The sequence below is a fragment of the Geotrypetes seraphini genome, chromosome 19 (genome assembly GCF_902459505.1).
Source record: "Geotrypetes seraphini chromosome 19, aGeoSer1.1, whole genome shotgun sequence".
Classification (NCBI taxonomy): domain Eukaryota; kingdom Metazoa; phylum Chordata; class Amphibia; order Gymnophiona; family Dermophiidae; genus Geotrypetes; species Geotrypetes seraphini.
In genome coordinates, this window is record NC_047102.1 from 40,406,932 (window position 1) to 40,426,507 (window position 19,576).

Sequence of the window (19,576 nt, forward strand, 5' to 3'; positions counted from 1 at the left end):
AGTTAAACAAAATGGTTCCTCAGGATCTATAGATCGATTACTCATCCCATACATTCCTACTAGGACACTTCGTTCCAATCGACAAAATCTATTAACTATTCCGTCTCCAACACATATAAGGGAAGGGGTAAAACGCGGACCTTGCAGATCTAAAACCACACGTCCTTAAAAATCTGAGGTCCGTGCCACTTATAGCTCTATGCCAATTTAGCTCTGATGGATCCTAACCTATGCTGAGACTAAAAGTGGCACGGACCTTAGATTTTTATGGATGTGCAGTTCAGATTTGTGAGGTCCGCAAGGTCAGATGCACTGCAGACCTTTGCACACATTTTTAACCCCATCTCCAAACCCAGCTGTTTGCCATCCAGTGTCATATCGCGGGGGCTCTCTGAATCAGCGTGGAGGGAGAGATCTGGAGGAAGAGACGATCGGGCTAATTAGCAAAAGCCATAGTGCGCCTCCTCCCTTCTTAGCCATTAGGGAAGGCAGAGCTGGGGGCCTGAGCTGAACGTGCAGGGAAAGCAGTGGAATAAGCTAAAAGGCGGACTTGTCAATGCACGGACCTCAGATTTTTAAGGACGTGCGGTTTTAGATCCGTGAGGTCTGCGTTTTACTGCTGATTCGCTCAGGCACTGACTGGAAAGTAAGGCTTGACAGCTCAGAACCCGCCCCCCACCATGCAAATTAAATTTTTTTTAAAAACCCAAATCGAAGATCAACAGGAGAGATGCCCACTCTCTCCTGCCGCATCGCACAATTATCCGACACTGCTAACTCCCCCCCCCCATGGCAGCAGGAGAGATGCTCACTCCCTTCCACCCCTAAGCAACCCCCTCCCCCACCCTGACACCCCTGTGCCTCTGACAACCCCCTGCTCCCTCCCCCTTACGCTGGCCAGAGGGATGCTTACTTCCTCTGGCTAGCGGATCCACCTCTTCAAAATGGCGAGCCCTCCCCTACCTGGTGCATCCTGGGATGTGCCAAGGAGGGGCCTAAGGCTCTGATTGGCCCAGGTTGTTTAAGGCACCTCCTAAAGATTAGCGCATACTAAATGCTAAGATGCCCATAAGATTTAATGGATACCTTAGCATATAGCACACCTTAATAAAACAACCCCTAAATGCCTTCATTTCAGTCCTGTTTCAAATGTCTCAAAGATGGATAGAATTTAAGCAGTGTTCGAATAGATCAGTCCGAAATATGACCTTGCATGCGGTTCACAGGTGTCTGGAGCTATTTCACATGTGAGGGGGATACACATGCAGTTGTAACAAGTAATTTTCCAGAAGTTTTGTCCTCCTCCAAGTTACAATTCCTTTACAGCTCTCTGACAAGACCCAGTGGAAACTCAGCATCTCAAGTGCAGGAGGACCATAAGGTAGACAAATTATTCTTTTTTTTTTCCAGTGGAGGCTAATAAAGCACAACAATTATGTTGATATGCCAGTGGTTGATTGTTCATAACAGTCAAACTATGCTCCTAGTTACATATCACCTGTGTACACCCTACTGAATGAAAGAGCAGAATAGACATTGTTTTGTTTTAAAATAAAATTGAAATTGCTATTAGCCATACACAGCTCGGCTATGGAATTGTAAAAAAAAAAAAAAAAAGTCACATATGGACATGGTTGGACTCCTGTCAAACCAGCTCAGTCAATATTTTCAAGCCACTGGGAAAGAATTCCCAGTGGTAAATGTTTTGCAAAACCAACAAATAAGGGTCATTGATAGCTTGTTCACCAACCTTTTTTTTTCTATAGCATAGCTTCTCAAGCTTTTGGCTACGCTCCAAGCACAGGGTTTGACCCACAAGCTGAGAGCTGTCCCTTGGGAAAGGAAAGGGCTCTTGGATTAGGTATTGTAAGCATCCTTGAATAAGAAGGTTTTGGGTTTTGTCCTGAATAATGTGAGAAAGGACTCGTGTTTTATATGTAGGGGAAGAGTGTTCCAGAGTAAGGGCACTATGACTGAGAAGATGGACTTTCTGGTGGTATCATAAAAATTTTCTCAGATGGAAGGTCTTCTAGGTTGGGCTGAGAACTTTTCAGCGGCCCCTTGAATTGTGACGTCATAATGCCTCATTCCATCAATGCCTAAGAGCCAACCTCATCGGTGAGGTCACAATGGCTTGGTTTCCCTATGCTAAGTTGTGTCCATTTACGACGTGCATTTGCCACATTGAAACAAAAAGTGTCAAGAAAAGTGTGGAAATAAGCTGTGAGTTTCACGGCTGCACATCATTCTCTTCTTGGTTGGGCTGAGAACTTTTCAGCGGCACCTTATCATCTCTATTTCTGTGCAACTAAGAGGATTAACATGAAACCTGAGTATTTAGGAAGTAGAGAGGTAATCTCACAGTGCTGCATAATTCTACCGGGAAATCAGAGTCTACGGTGGTTTTCGGATGGTATCATCGTTGTGTAAGTATACAGCAAGCGTTGTGTAGGGACAGCAAACCTATCCGTATTAAAAATAAAGCTTCTCACCTGTATTTTGCTCCAGAGAGTAGCTACCGTAATTTTCCTACAGAGCCTACCTGGGCAGTGTCCAGGACTCTGCTCAAACAATGCAGGATGAGAAATGACCTTTTCTTTGCTGCGATTTTGAGACGATGGGGAAAGTTTAACCTTTAATGTTAGTGAGCATATTTTCTGTGAGTACAAACTGATTTCTTACAGTAATGGGATGGTTTCATGTATGCACGGTGCATGAGTACTCACATTGTTTTTATAGGTGTTGGATTCAGATCCTCTGGAGACCTCAGGCACCATCATATTGGAGAGTCTGTGTCTGTCTAGGCCAGACATGGGCATCTCTGGTCCTCGAGGGCCGGAATCCAGTCGGGTTTCAGGATTTCCTCAATGAATATGCATGAGGTCTATTAGCATGCACTGCTTTCAATGTATATTCATTGGGGAAATCCTGAAAACCCGATTGGATTCTGGCCCTCGAGGACCGGAGTTGCCCATGTCTTTTCTAGGCTGAAAACCCTATAGTTCATGCTACAGTACAGCTAAGTGGAGGGTTTTGTTTTGTTTTTTTAAGACCTTTGAAGCTGTAACAGGTCTTTTTTTCTCCACAGCAATGCGTTTTCAGTATTTCCTGGATTAGCTGCTCCTGCAGTGGTTTCCAACCCTGTCCTGGAGGACCATCAGGCCAATCGGGTTTTCAGGCTAGCCCTAATGAATATGCATGAGAGAGATTTGCATATAATGGAAGTGACAGGCATGCAAATTGGCTCCATGCATATTCATTAGGGCTAGCCTGAAAACCCGATTGGCCTGGTGGTCCTCCAGGACAGGGTTGGGAACCACTGGTATAGAGTTCTGGTTTGTTTAGGGCTGGTGGCTTCTCTTTATCAGTGTCCAGCATAATTTTTCTTTACTTTTTGATGGTTTGTATTATGCTGCTCATTTGAATATAGTAGAATTACAGTAATTGAAATCACCCATTATTATACTGTTGCCCAATTCTCCAGCTTTCTTCATCTGTCTGTTCTTTTTGCCCTGGGGGACAGTAGTATAACCCTATCTTTATATTCCTTCCCTTCACACATGGAATTTCTATCCATATGGATTCCACATCTCAAATGTTTATTTGATTTGATTTGATTCAATTCCCTCTTTAACATATAGTGCAACCCCCACCCCTCCAATGTGATCTACTCTATCCTTGCGATATAATTTGTACCCAGGTAATACAGTGTCCCATTGATTGTTCTCCTTCCACCAGGTCTCTGAGATGTCGCATCATTCAGTGCTATATACTCTAACTCTCCTATTTTATTTTTTAGGATTCTAGCATTTGTATACAGACATTGCAAATTGTGTTTTTTCCTTATAACTATAGGCTGCTGAGAAAATGACAGGGATAATTTGAGTCTTTTACTCTGTCTTCCTCTTAAACCCTCCTGACTTTCTTTCACTATTATTGAAACCTCTCTACTGGGACTCCCTAAATATCCTGTTTCAATAGTATCCTTCAAGGATACCTCAATCCTGGGTGACTATCAGCTCACGGTTATTACAGAGGAAAGGGTGTTGAAAAGTTCTCAGTCCAACCAACCAACTTCTTAAATTCTGAGCATTATTTTGCCACTGTAGCTGAAGAGAGTGTTATCTTATTTAGTTAAGTGCCAGTTTGCAGAAATGAAATTCTATGTTTTTGACATTGTTTCAGATCATTGATTGGACCATATCCACCTCATTCTCTTCTTGGTTGGGCTGAGAACTTTTCAGCACCCCCCTCGTAGTGTGAAGAGTTTCAGTCTGTGGTAACTAGAGCTGAGATTGTGATGTCATAATGCCTCATTCCACCAATAAGAGCCAACCTCATCCGTGATGTCACAAGGGCTTGAATGAAAAGTTCTCAGTCCAACCAACCAACTTCCTAAATTCTGAGCATTATTTTGCCACTGTAGCTGAAAAGAGTGTTATCTTATTTTGTTAAGTGCCAATTTGCAGAAATGAAATTCTGTGTTTTTTGACATTGTTTCAGATCATTGATTGAACCATATCCACCTCATTCTTTTCTTGGTTGGGCTGAGAACTTTTCAGTACCTCTTGTAAGTGCCAGCCATCTGCATATTTATTTATTTTAGTATTTATACACCACTTATAACCAAAGTTCTGGACTTGAACCTACAACCTTAGGGTGCAGAGGCTGCAGGTTCAATACTGGCAGTAGTCAAAAAATCACTGGCCACAGCTTGCTAAATATATTAGTAACCCCATTGATTTTAAGTTCAGTGGGAACCTTAATGCCTGACTGTTATTTAAGACTTGTTTTCTATAGGCTTTTATATTTGAGATTCAATAAACAAAATTGAACAGCTAAAAAATAAAAAAATCCTGAACAGGCAACATGACTAAGCAATAACTAGCAGACCATAAAAATGACTTTTGCTCTTTTTCAAGACAAAACGTTCTTGGGAACTAGTTAAAAATTATCTCTCTCACACATTTTAGTGCATCCAGATAACTAAAGAAGGCAAGGCAACATGGATGAACAGATTATAGAAGACAGTACTGATGATTCAAAAAGGACGAGGAGTTTTGTAATCCGTATTACCTACCTGCTCTTAGCTATTGATGTTTCTTGTTTGTTCACGTTGTTTGCAACGTTTCCTGTAAGTATATTCTTTCTGGAGAAAATAAGAATTATTTTTAGTTGCAAACAGAAAGAAAACTGGTCAGATTTTCACTGCCTAGTGTAAACAAAACCCAGCGATCGAGTTTCACTCTGTAAATTCTGTTCCTGCATGTTACAAAAGTGAAATTTCTTGCAGGATGCGAGATAGTAAATCTGAGTTTTTCCAGGCTCGGCTTTCCTGTCCTGGAACGACGAAGGTACTGTGGGGGGCAGCGTTCTCAGTGGGGAAGGAAGAGAGCATCATAAATCGTGGCACAGAGGTGACAGCTGCTGAGTGAAATGAGTGTGCTTGCTTGGATTGCAGAAGGAATTACACTCTGTGGCTCTTGGCCAAGGACCATCAGGAAAATGGCAAAAATGAAAAACTGAAGAGTGAGAAATCACCAAGACTTTATGATACTTCCTCTAGAACAGGGGTGTCAAACTCAAATACACAGTGGGCCGAAATTAAAAACTTGGACAAAGTTGCGGGCCATCCTTGATATTTATTGAAAAAAATGTGTACAACTCCAAAAGGAAACTGTAGACAATGTGTTTAAGAAACAATATATTTTTAAAAAATTGATACGTTTAAAAAACAATGATGCCCATTATTGATGCAAAATAGCTGAGCCAAACTTAAAATGGAAAAACTACAAAGGGATTAAAACCAAAAAGGGACGAAATAAAATGCCATGTGAATTAGCAACATATGTTTGAAAAAGCGTAAAAATATAATCATAATAGAAACCATTATGTGAAGCAGAGGAAACGAATAGGAATTTGGAAAAACACTAGCACCGGAAAAGAATGAGTACCAAAACGCCAAAATTAGAACATGATCATAAGAACATAAGAAGTGCCTCTGCTGGGTCAGACCTGAGGTCCATCATGCCCAGCAGTCTGCTCACGCGGCGGCCCATCAGGTCCAAGACCTGTATAGTAATCCTCTATCTATACCCTTCTATCCCCTTTTCCTTCAGGAAATCATCTAATCCCTTCTTGAACCCCAAAACTGTACTCTGTCCTATCACACCTTCTGGAAGCGCATTCAAGGTGTCCACCACCCTTTGGGTGAAGAAGAACGTCCTAGCATTGGTTCTGAATCTGTCACCTTTTAATTTTTCCAAACGCCCTCTTGTTCTTGTAGTTTTCAAAAGTTTGAAGAATCTGTCCCTCTCCACTTTCTCCATGCCCTTCATAATCATGTCTCCGCTTTTCTAGGGAAAAGAGCCCCAGTTTCTTTAACCTTCAGCATATGTAAGGTTTTCCATACCTTTTATCAATCGTGTCGCTCTTTTCTGAACCCTCTCGCGTATCGCCATATCCTTCTTAAGGTACAGCAACCAATATTGGATGCAGTACTCCAGATGCGGGCGCACCATCGCCCGATACAACGGCAGGATAACTTCTTTTGTTCTGGTTGTAATACCTTCTTAGAGGCCGCTGCGCACTGTGCCGACAGCTTCATTGTCTTGTCCATTTCTTGGGTACTTTCACCCATTACCAGCCCTCCCATCATAACTTCGGGTTTCTGTTTTCTACATGCAAAACTTCATCTACCATCTCGTCGCCCACTCTTTTAGTTTGTTCAGGTCCCTTTGTAAGTCTTCACAGTCCTTTTTTGTCCCAACTCCACTAAATAGTTTGGTGTTGTCTGCGGATTTTATTACTTCGCCCTTCGTCCCTGTTTCAAGATCGTTTATAAATACATTGAACAGCAGCTTACCAAAAAAAGCAATTGCAGAAAAGTTCAGGGCTACTGCGACGCAGTGTGAGACTGTGAAGAGAGCCGGAAAACGCCACGGGAACTTGTAAAAATGGTCAAATGTGATGATTTGCCTAATGGGGATGTGAGCTGATTGGGTCCAAAAACTGTCTACCGGTGGGCCAACTCTAATCGACATTTGGTATTTTCTTGCAGGCCAAATACGTATAATTACACTGCGGGCCAGATTTGGCCCATGAGCCTGAGTTTGACACCCCTGCTCTGAAAGAACTCGAAATATGAAATAACTCACCAGTTACTATGATTTAAAACAGCCATAGGATTGGAGGGTGATCATTATTACTGTACTGTGTTCAGGCTTAATATACCACCTTTTGAGCTAAGCAGATCAAAGTGAGTTACTATAATAAATGAAAGTGAAGGAATGGAACTCCAGCAGTGCAATGGGACAGGAAGACAGCAAATAAGAGAGAGCAGGACCAATTTGAGGCCACCACTGTGCATGAGATCTAAGGAACCGCAAATGCTCGTTTTCAAGGCAACTTTAATAAATGTACTGTAAAATGTATACAACTGAAGAGGGAAGATACAGAAAATAGTGTCTGTTCAAATCCAAATGAGTGTGTGCAGTGGCATACCTAAGGTATGTGACACTCGGGGCTGATCATTTTTTTAACAAACCCTCCCCCCAATGTAAAAAGGGATTGGAGAAGCACCACTGCCTGAGGAAGGGGATTTTGGTCTTCAAATGTTAGTAAAAAATGTTTTAAAATTAGTCCAATATAAAGATGACCTTATTTCCATTTTCTATTTATAAATGTTTATCAATTCAGCTACAATACTACTTTATTCTAAAGCAACAAAAGTTAAAAATCATTTTTCTAACTTTTTTCATCTCTGGTTTCTGCTTTCCTCATCTCTTCACTCTCCATTCCACTCATCCAGGGCCCAGCCTCTTTCTGTCCCTTCCATTTTTCTCTTTCTGTCCCCACTGCCACACCCATGCTCTGGCATCTCTCCCTTCTCCTTTCTTTCCCTCCTTCTCACCCCAACTCACCCCATGGTCTGATATCTGCTTCCCTTCCCTCCCCCCTTGCCCTGAGAACTTTCTCTTCTCTCCTACTTCCATCTCTCCCTCTTCCTCCGTGTTCTGGCATTTCCTTTCCTTCTTTTTCCTCCCTTCCTTCCTTCCTGATGGTCTGGCATCTCAGTCTCCTTCTCTTCCCTCCCTCCCCCAATGCCCTGGCATCTCTCTCCTCTCCTTCCCTTCCATCTCTCCCTCCCCTCCATGCTCTGGCTTCTCCTCTCCTTTCTTTCAGCACTTTCAGTGATTAGTAGTAGTAATCTATCCCTGTAGAAATTTGAAGGTTGACCAGGCTGGGATTTTGGTGCCCTTTATTACCGGTTCCCTGAGCCAGGGCCTCACCTGGTCCCTAGGTTGAGCCGGCCCTGGATAAAAGTTTATAAAATCAGAAGTGGAGTGAAACAGTTGAATAGTGGACAGCTGTTTAATCTTTCAAAGAACACAAAGACAATGAAACCAACAACAAGCAAACTGACAACAAATCATAGACATTTGTTTTTAAACATACTACTACTACTATTAATTATTTCTGCAGCGCTGCACAGAGTCACATAGAAGAAGAAAACAGTCCCTGCTCAAAAGAGCTTACAATCTAAACAGCCAAGACTGACAAACAAGATGTCATGGATACAGTTAAGGGGAACGGTTAATCAGCTGGCTGGGTTGGAGGGCAGAGGAATAGGGTTAAGAGTTGAATAAATTAGCTGTGGAATCTGTTGCCAAATGATGTGGTCAAAATGTCTAACAACGTGGGATTCAAAAGAGGTTTAAAAAAGTTCCTGTAAAAAATGACCATAAAAAATCATTAGCCTTTACTCATCCCTGGAAACGAGCTGTGAGAAATAGATGTACTTTATAGGATCTACCAGTTCCTCAAGAGCCAGACTGGCTGCTGTCAGAATCAGGATACTGGGCTTAATGGATCTTTGTCTTACTTGCAGTGGTATAGTAAGAAGGGGGCGATGGGGGGGTGATGGACCACCCTGGGCGCTGACGCCTCTTCTACACTCTGCCCCCCACGTATCTCTTTAAATGTCCGCCAGCATGAGTAGCATCTTCCACTTGCTGCTCACGCCGGGCTCGGCACCCTTCTGACATCACTTCCTGGTCGCGGGACCAGGACATGACATCAGAAGGGAAATGAAGCTGATGCTGCTCGCACTGGCGAATGTTTCAAGAGGGAAACAGGGGGCAGGGTGGGTGCTCAAGTGGCGTGTGCGAGCAGGGAGTCGCACGGCACAGTGATGCAGGGCACCACTGCCCCCGAGCGCCCACCTCCCTAGCTACCCCATTGCTTATTTGGCATGGTTTTTGCTATGTTCTATCTAGAAATTTGTGTTTTTAGATATACAGTGATGCTGCATTTTAATATTACATTTCTATACATAACGGACATGGTCTTACTTCATTATATATACTCATCAGTTCACTTATTATGACAAGGATAGGTATGCTGTATGAACATTGGATGTGGGTTTAGTTCATTCATGTTGTATGATTTATTACATAATTTTATACAATTCATAATACTTGCAATATTTCTTTGCACAAAAAGGGTCTTTATGGCATATAGATATCATTCTTACTTACTTTTAAGTCCAGTTTTTTTACCCTTTTTTTCACATTTAAACTATTTCAGACATTGTTTTATTGTTTACACCATTTTAGATGTTTTTATTGATTTTTTTAAATATTTATGAGAGTATTAATAATTTTTCTTCATTGTTTTATTATCATACTAGTATTTAAGCCCTAGAGTAGATGTCTGTCTGTCTGGGTTTTTTTTTCTTTGTCTCTCTCTCTCCTTGGATGCTGTCTGTCTGTCATTCTTTCTGTCTGTGTCTCTCCCTGGCCCCCGTCTGTCTGTCTTTCTTTCTGTCTCTGTCTCCCTGGCCCCCTGCCTGCCTGTATTTCTCTGTTGCACCATGCCTGCCTGTCTCTCCGTGGCCCCCTTTCTATGTCCATAGTGTCCCATCCTATGTCCTTAGTGCCCTCAGTGCTTCCTTCCTATGTCCATAGTGCCCCTTCCTATGTCCTTAGTGCCCCCAGTGCCTCCTTCCCATGTCCTTAGTATCCCTTCCTACGCCCTTAGTGCCCCCAGTGCCTCTTTCCCATGTCCTTAGTGCCCCTAGTGCCTCCATCCTGTGTCCATAGTACCCCAGAGCCTCATTGCCGTGTCCTTAGTGCCCCCAGTGCCTCTGTCCTGTGTCCTTAGTGCCCTCAGTGCCTCCTATGTCCTTAGTGCCCTCAGTGCCCCTTCCTATGTCCTTAGTGCCCCCAGTGCCTCCTTCCTATGTCCCCCTCACTGCCTTCCAGAGTTTGTTCCACCCCCAGCCCACCCCGAAGCCAGCCTGCCTGCCTCCCTCCCATCCCCCGTTGAGCAGCATGTTTCCATCTCCCCCCACCACTACTGCCACCGTGCAGCCAACCCCACTGACCCTCCCATCTGACCCTTCCACCGCGAGATGACTTACAAACCTCCCAGCTCCAGCAGCGTCTGCAGCACTCTAAACATGCTGCTTTGCGGCCTTCTACTGCTCTGATTTCCTCTGCCGCATCCCTGATGACATCATCAGAGACGCGGCAGAGGAAATCAGGGCAGTAGAAGGCCACAAAGCAGCGTGTTTAGAGTGCTGCGGATACTGCTGGAGCCGGGAGGTTTGTGGTCATCTCGTGGTGGGAGGGTCGGATGGGAGGGTCAACGGGGGTTCGGGTGCACTGAAGGGGGGGGCGACGACGATGAACTGCCTTACAGTGAGTGAGGGGGGGAGTCGAAGCGCGCATGCGCACTCCTACCTGCCATGGACATATGGATCACGGAACACGCAGATAGGAGTGCGCATGCGCACTTACTGTTTTATTATAGGAGATGTTTATATGTATTTTCTCTCTATGTTTTTTAGATGTATTATTTTTATTTGTATCTGTTCAGACTCCTGAGGCAGGCCCATTTGGGACCGAAACACGATCGTGTCGAGTCATGACATATTAATAAAAGACATTTGAGCACCAGGGTCTTCCTTCGCTGTTTGTTCGTCAATGTATTGATTGCCATTTTCACCCCTCCCTAAAGTATTTTCACCCACACCTATAGTATTGTTTCTTATGGAGTGTATGTAAGGGTTTCCCCCCAAAAACTGTGCTTGCATTTTTCTCTTTCAGTATTTGGTAAGGAAACTGGGCTTGGATACCGTTGGGTTTGGTTACCTGCAGACAATTTTTGGTATTCTTCAGCTTCTGGGAAGTCCCATCTTTGGCAGGTAATTGGTGAAATTATCCATAATATTAAGCAAATTAGCAGCTAAAATCAAAGCCGCCTGGGGAAGAGAGGAGGAATCGGGGCATGAAGATATTGATTTGGATCCTAGATAGGGAGGAACCCCAAGAAGAACCATGAGTTCCCAACTCATACTGGGTTGGGGCTCCCATGGACCTGCATGAGTTGAGCTAGGTAGAGGTAATTCCTGAAATCACTGGATCCAATATTCACAATAGTATTTTGCATCTAATTAATAGCGGTAGTAGTGTATCCAGTGGCGCAGTAAGGTGGAGGTGGGGGGTGGTCTGCCCTGGGAACTGTCTTGTTTTAGATGCCAGCATCCCCCCCTCTCTTCCCACTCCTTCCCCCACCGCGTGTATGCCCCTTCCTGTTCTCCATACCTCTAGTGGTTCAGCGCTGTGAGCAACTTCAACGTGCTCCTCGTGACTGCACGATTCTATAGAATCACGCTGCACACCAGTGCACATCACAACTTTTAAGTGCATTCATTTAGGCCAAGGGAAACCTGCGCCTAATTTGTGCTTGCATCGGGCTATTCTATAACAGGCCATAGAATTTCTAGGAATGCCCATGATCTGGCCATGCTCCACCCCTGACCACGCCCCCTTTTCAGATTCATGCACTAGAACAGGCATGCAGCACGTTATAGAATATGCCTACCAAGTTGCATGCGTTACTTTTAGTTAGTGTCAATTAGCTTCAATTACGAGGTATTAATTCCCAATTATTGGTACCAATTAGGCTTATTAAACAATTAACGATGTGCACGCACAATGTAAAGTGCCATTCAGAGAATTTGAAAGTCAGTGAGCTTATTCTATAAGTACGCTCATGTGTCTAACTGTTCTTTGTAGAATCTTCCACACAGTTATACCAGGTCTGTGTAAATGTTGGCCCCGCCTATGCCTCTCCCCTGTGAATGTCCCCTAACAATTAGGCACTAAGCCATTTTATCACATTATTATAGAATTGAAGATTTTTGCCTCATTGTGCGGTGGCGCAGCGAGGGTGAGGGATGCCGGGCAGGTGGTGCCTCTCCCCTCCCCTCCACCCCTGCCGCTCCTTCCCCACCCTCCTTGCTGTGCATGCATGCCCCTTTCCTTCCTCCGTGCCTCTTTAACTTTCCCAATGTGAGCAGCATATCCAACTTGCTGCCTGCGTTGACGTTGGCTCTCCCTCTGATGTCACTTTCTAGGTGTGGGACCCGGAAGTGATGTCAGAGGGAGAGCCGCGGCTGGCGCGAGCAGCAGGTTGGAGTTTCTGCTTGTACTGACGAAGAGCTAGTGGCACAGTGGGAGTGAAGGTGAGTGTGTGGCGGAAAGCAGAGTGGGGGGGGGGGGCTGTAGAAGAGGACAGGTGCCAGCATTCCCACCAAGATGGCGCCTGGGGCTTTCTGCTCCCCCACTTACTAAGCCACTGTCATTGTGTATTACACATCCAAACTAGCTCCTGACATCTGTGGCGCAGCGGTTAAAGCTACAGCCTTAGCACCCTGGGGTTGTGGGTTCAAACCCATGCTGCTCCTTGTGACCCTGGGCAAGTCACTTAATTTCCCCATTGCCCCAGGTACAGTAGATAGATTGTGAGCCCGCTAGGACAGACAGGGAAACCCTTCTGAGCTTTCCTGGGAGAACGGTATAGAAAGTTGAATAAATAAGTAGTGTGAAAAGTTTCAGCCTCTGATCACCAGAGCTGGTATTGTGACATCATAATGCCTCATTCCACCAATTCCACCAAGAGCCAACCTCATCAGTGATGTCACAATGGCTTCATTGTCCTATACTTGGCTCACTTCTGCTACATTTTGATTTCTAGAGTGGCGCAATGGTTAAAGCTACAGCCTCAGCACCCTGAGGTGGTGGGCTCAAACCCACACTACTCCTTGTGACCCTAGACAAGTCACTTGGGGCCAGATTCGCTAAACGTACCGATTATGTCCTGACCAGTTTGCGATCGTTCTCCGACCCAATTCACTAACCTTGTGCCCGATCAGTCTCCCACCCAATTCGATCCACCCATGAAAAGTAGGAAGCCAAAATCCATAAACAGGAAGCCAAAATGAAGCAAATGCTGAGGACCAGTCACTTACTGTCCTTTCCGACTCTCCTGCTCTCTGCCGCCCTGAAATCCCAGTATCGAGGTTACAAAACAACCATCAAAATAAAAAATAAAACTGTATATTACTCCCTTTTTATATATATTCTTCAAAAAGCGCAGTGTGAGCCGGTGGTTTTAACCCGCAGGTTTAAAGCATGTTCTGTTCCACAATCTGGATGCACAAAAAGTGTGTTCTGGCTTCCGTGTCCCTGCAGTAGATGGCGCACAGCTCTGAAGTGCTGCGGGGTACTTAATAGCTCTGTTTTCTACATTTTAATGTGCTGTGTGCTAATGCCACATAGGTATAATATCAGTGCAAAACCCCTTTTTGCCTATAGCGGCCATTAACAATCAGGTATGTGCTTCAGCCTATGGTAGTGTAGGGCTGGCAAGTAAACTGCAGCCCCCCCCCCCCCCTCTTTATTTTGAGCTCATGTGTGCGAAGAGCAAGTGCTTACACAAATGGCATCTACAACCCATAAGGATAATCTGTGCATGTGTCTCGATCACTCTACAGCAATCCATGGGGTCGCTGTAGAGCGTGCGTCCGATGAGATCATTTGCATGCTGAATCTGTAGTGAATCGGTCACTCGACAGAACTCATCCACGAATCACCCAACGATCCAGATTGGTGGGTTTAGTGAATCTGGGCCTTAATTCCCCCATTGCCCCAGGACAGACAGGGAAAAATGTTTGAGTACCTGAATAAATTCATGTAACCTATTCTAAGCTCCCTTGGGAGAATGGTATAGAAAATGGAATAAATAAATCTGCACTGAATGAGGGGAAGAAGGGAGAGTAAATTGTTTTGAAAGGCTTTTCTTTTTCTAACCCAGGTTTTCTGACCGGTTTGGTGCCCGGGCTGCTTTAACCCTCTCTTTCCTTTCCGGATCTTTGTTCTATCTGCTGCTGTCCATCTCCACCAGTGTCCCGCTTCTTTTCTTGTCCAGGATCCCATCTGTATTCATGCATGGCCTGCCAGGTATGGTAGTGAGCATGGTTATTAATTTATTTCTAGGGACCAGTGGTGTGGTAACGGTTGCGGTCCTCCTAAGGTCTTCCTAAGGGCACAGCAGCACCCCTCCACCTCTCTGCCCCCCCCCCCCCGCTCAACTGCTCGCTCCCCCCCACCCGCTCACTTGCTTGCCTGCCCGATCCCCACCCGTTTGCTCGTTCCCCGCTCCTCTCCTTGCCACGCGCTCCTTGCCTTCCCCGTACCTTTTTGGCGCTCTCTCTGACATCACTTCTGGGACCTATACCTAGGAAGTGACATCAAAGGGAGGGGGGTATGGAGAAAGTGAAGGGGGTGTGTACAGTGTGGAAGAGGTGCCACCACCTCAGGTGCCTCTCACCCTTTCTATGCCATTGCTAGGAATGAAAGGCATTAGATCAGCTCTTCATTTCCTCTCTTTGGTGGACTGGTGTTGCCTAAAAGTTGCATAGTATTATGGCACTTAGACACTTGTTCCAAAATCCATGGGTTGTTTTCACCTGTGACTTTTGCAGCATCTTTCAAAGTGAAGCTATGCCTGTGCTTTCATTTGGAAAATTGCCACAGGAAAAAGTACTCAACACACAAAAGAGTCGCATACTTTATTTGACCAGGTTTGAAAATCCAAAAATATGTACTTTGGCCCTGTTTCTATAGATAGCGTCTAAAACAAGGGTGTCAAAGTTCCTCTTCGAAGGCCACAATCCAGTTGGGTTTTCAGGATTTCCCCCAATGAATATGCATGAGATCTATTAACATACAATGAAAGCAGTCAATGCAAATAGATCTCTTACATATTCATTGGGGAAATCCTGAAAACCCGACTGGATTGCGGCTCTCGAGGAGGGACTTTGACACCCCTGGTCTAAAACATAAACACAGAGGAACACGGCACATAGCGCTTGTCAATCTTAAGTTAAGTGCCGTTTATAGAATCGCCTAATGCGCAATTAGGTGCTGGTAGGTGTCCGAACTTTAGACACACCCTATTTATGCCAGGATCTTCTTGATCTCAATACCAGCGCCTAAGCCCAAATTAGGCGCCTATATGAAAAACATGCCTACGATCCACCTCCTTTCTGGTAGGTGCCTTGGACTAAGCGCCTACCGATCTAGGCACCCACCATCTAATTAATTTAAGCCGATTAAGGTGTGTTAATTGCTTGTTATCAGCACTGACTAAGCTTTTTAAATAATTAAACCCTCCCCCCTTTTACATAACTGTAGCGCATTTTTTAACTCCGGCTGCGATGGTTACAACTCTGATGCTCATAGGAATTCTATGAGCGTTGGAGCTGTTACCGCTGGGGCCGGTGCTAAAAACCACACTACAGTAAGGTAAAAGGTGGGGTAGGGAGGGGGGTAAGTTAGGCGCCTAGATCAGCTAGGAGTGCCAATCTTGGGCCTTTCTTTCAGTCCTTTCCTTAGCTCCACCTAGCAACACCTCTGCTACATGAGAATAAAATAGGCACATAGTCATACCCATATATGGAATGTATTCGTGTGGTTTGTGCAAAGCTATCAGAATAGAACTGTGCAATCAGGTTTGAAATGTGCTCTGTGTTAAATGAATGTAACACTTCAGAATCCAATCCAGTTCAAATGAAGAGAGCCATGATTGTTACCTTGTGATGTCATCAATGATATCCCCTCCTCCCAGTTATGACATGTATTCACTGTTCTGCTTATGTAGCACAAAACAGCAAAATAAAGGGGACACTTTTCTAACAAGACGCCTCCATTTAGGTGTACCAATGCCACCAGGACAATGCCCGCTCTATAATAACAACAGAACAGCCCAGTTCTGATGCAGGATATTACTGTGTTTTCCTGAAAATAAGACAGGTCCATAAAACGCACTAGGTCTTATTTCCGGGTTATGTACATGATCATCTCTCCTGTCCTCTCCTTCACCCCAATTCTTCCTCTTTCCTTTCTCTCCCCTACATGTGCAGCATCTTTCCTCCCTTCCCTCCCTCCTTCTAAACAAGCTGCATCGGCCTTGTCCACCCATGATTTTACTCTGCCACGTTACTGATCCAGTAACGCGGCTGAGTGAATTCTCAAGCGGAAGGCCGAAGCAGCCTGTTTAGAGTGCTGCTGGCCCGACGCTTCTTAGGGAGTTATGTAGGGCTCGTAGTGGGGTTCCGATGGGAGGGAGGGAAGGGTGGAGATTTGGCTACGTGGCGGGTGCAGGGGCTTGGGAGGGAGGGGATGCTCACCCAAGGGGTCATATTTTTGGGGAAATATGGTAGTATAAGTAGAAAGTCTAAATTTAGTCAACAACATTTATGCCAGGACAATGGCATATGTAAATCAGCACACTTAAACGTGCCATGCCATGCACATAACCTGTGGAGAGGCTTTTTTTATATGACGCTCAAATCTGAGTGGACTTTTGCAGAAAACACACAAAAATCCTATAACGAAACAGAAAAACATCTATCTTTATGTTTTGGAAATGGCCATTTCTCAGATATGCTTTGTCCTTAGTGTGTATATCTTTCTGAACCATTTTCGAAAAAACAAACAAACAACACGTCCAAAAGAAAACCACACAAAACAAACCATTGGGCTGTAGGAGGGGCCAACATTTTTAGTAGACCGCCCAAGCAGACATCCTAACAAAGCAGTGGGGCACCCTAGGGGGCACTGCAGTGAATTTCACATAAAAAGGACAAGTACACATCTTATCATAACCCCTTATACTGTATGGTGAGCCCTCCAAAACCTACTGGATCCAACTGTACAACACACCATTATTATTTCACTGTATTGTTCACTATCTCGAGTGGCAAGAAGAAGATATATAAAGCTTTTTAAACAAATTCTGAAAGTTGTGGAATGTTAATATTTGCAATTGCAGAGATATGAATTTTCAGAATGTGCATTGATGTTGTCACCGGCAGCCTCAGGGCAATGGGTCCTAGGGCACTAGTGACAAGAGAAAACTCTTGTGAGTCGCTGCAGGCTGCACAAGGAAAAGAAAAGGCAACTGAAGAAAAACACCACAGCACCATTGCCAGAATGTTCCAAGCACATAAAGTCCGAGCTCCACTAAATAGTTTGGTGTCCGCAAATTTTATTATCTCACACTTCGTCCCTGTTTCTAGATCATTTATAAATATATTAAATAGCAGCGGCCCGAGCACCGAGCCCTGTGGGACACCACTCATGACCCTCCTCCAGTCCGAGTAGTGGCCCTTCACTCCTACCCTCTGTTTCCTACCCGCCAACCAGTTTCTGATCCATCTATATACGTCTCCTTCCACCCCATGGTTCTTCAGTTTCCGAAGTAGGCGTTCATGGGGCTTTTTGGAAATCTAGATATATGATGTCTATGGGGTCTCCTTTGTCCATCCGTTTGTTAATTCCTTCGAAGAAGTGCAATGAGTTCATTAGGCATGATCTCCCCTTGCAGAAACCATGTTGGCTGGTTATCAGAATTTTGTTTCTTTCAAAATGTTCATCGATGTTGTCTTTTATCAGTGCTTCTGCCATTTTTCCCAGCTCCATGGCTAGAAAATCCTAGTGCACTAGATTTGGTTGCTCTGATCCAGCCTCTACCAGCTCCATACATTCTGGCTGCTCACTGCCATCCAGAACTCTCAGCCCTGAGCATTCTTGTCTTCCTTGCTGCTCTTTGTTTTTCCTCTGCCTCTCTAGCTGTTCTGCTCTCTGGAGTCTCTGGGCCTGTAGCCATGCCCCAAACCCTCAGGTGCAAAGATTTTCCTATTAGTTCTAGTTTCAAACTGCACATGACTGCTGGGAACCAACCTAGAGCTATGTGTGTGTTGTGGAACAGGCAAATCTACTTTCCTGCTCCCTCTAGAAGCCACAGAAGAAAACTCAAAATTATCGCACTTTGAAGGAATTAACAAACGGATGGACAAAGGAGACCCCATAAACATCATATATCTAGATTTCCAAAAAGCCTCATGAACGCCTACTCCAGAAACTGAAGAACCATGGAGTGGAAGGAGACGTACATAGATGGATCAGAAACTGGTTGGCGGGTAGGAAACAGAGGGTAGGAGTGAAGGGCCACTACTCGGACTGGAGGAGGGTCACAAGTGGTGTCCCGCAGGGCTCGGTGCTCAGGCCGCTGCTATTTAATATATTTATAAATGATCTAGAAACAGGGATGAAGTGTGAGATAATAAAATTTGCGGACGACACCATTGTATTGGGCGATGGTGCGTCCGCATCTGGAGTACTGCATCCAATATTGGTCGCCGTACCTTAAGAAGGACTGGAGAGGGTTCAGAGGAGAGCGACGCATCTGATAAAGGGGATGGAAAACCTTTCATACGCTGAGAGACTGGAGAAACTGGGTCTCTTTTCCCTGGAGAAGAGGAGACTTAGAGGGGATATGATAGAGACTTACAAGATCATGAAGGGCTTAGAGAGAGTAGAGAGGGACAGATTCTTCACACTTTCAAAAAATAAAAGAACAAGAGGGCATTCAGAAAAGTTGAAATTCAAAACGAATGCTAGGAAGTTCTTCTTTACCCAACGTGTGGTGGACACCTGGAATGCGCTTCCAGAGAGCGTAATAGGGCAGAGTACGGTACTGGGGTTCAAGAAAGGATTGAACAATTTCCTGCTGGAAAAGGGGATAGAGGGTTATAGATAGAGGATTACTGCACAGGTCCTGGACCTGTTGGGCCGCCGCGTGAGCGGACTACTGGGCACGATGGACCTTAGGTCTGACCCAGCAGAGGCATTGCTTATGTTCTTATGTTCTTATCAGTTTAAGGTTTAAAGTGTACTGTTTCTAGTGCATCTGATTTTGATTTATGCACTGCTCTGGGGACAGACCTAGCAGGCATAGGCTGAATACCACAAAGTACATCTGAAGTCCCGATTTCAAAGTAGCTTCTCCAAACACTAAAAGATGTATTTTCTGCTCCTCTGCAGGAGCTCAAATGGTGATAACAGACTTAACAACACCAACAGAACGTGGGGAAGCTTTGGGGAAGCTTGGACTTTGCTTTGGGTTAGGAATGATTGCTGGACCTTTCTTCGGCGGCATCCTTGCCACAAAATTTGGGTGAGTACATTACTGGATTGCTATTTCTCAGTTGTATGCTACATTATACAGTAAGATGATAAAGATTATTATCATTATTATTAGCTTGGACCTGGCAGTTTCCATCTGCTCTGTTTTACTTCCAGCTTAATTAGAACCAGGGCTCGAATCAGGAACATGAAAGTTAATTTGCAACTACTGGGGGGATTTTAATCCTATGTATTCT

At 44.6% G+C, this 19,576-nt stretch overlaps 1 protein-coding gene across 4 annotated transcripts in view; it reads left to right on the top strand.

Moving 5' to 3' along the window:
- Positions 1 to 19,576, top strand: part of SLC22A18 (solute carrier family 22 member 18) — a 200,369-nt gene that overhangs the window by 61,926 nt on the left and 118,867 nt on the right. For all 4 annotated transcript variants that reach the window (XM_033928513.1, XM_033928511.1, XM_033928512.1 and 1 more), the window contains exons 2-5: positions 4,974 to 5,134; positions 11,112 to 11,209; positions 14,164 to 14,309; positions 19,239 to 19,371. In XM_033928513.1, the coding sequence (XP_033784404.1) occupies positions 5,006 to 5,134; positions 11,112 to 11,209; positions 14,164 to 14,309; positions 19,239 to 19,371 (506 nt within the window). In that variant the 5' untranslated portion in view covers positions 4,974 to 5,005. The remainder of the gene's footprint in view (positions 1 to 4,973; positions 5,135 to 11,111; positions 11,210 to 14,163; positions 14,310 to 19,238; positions 19,372 to 19,576) is intronic.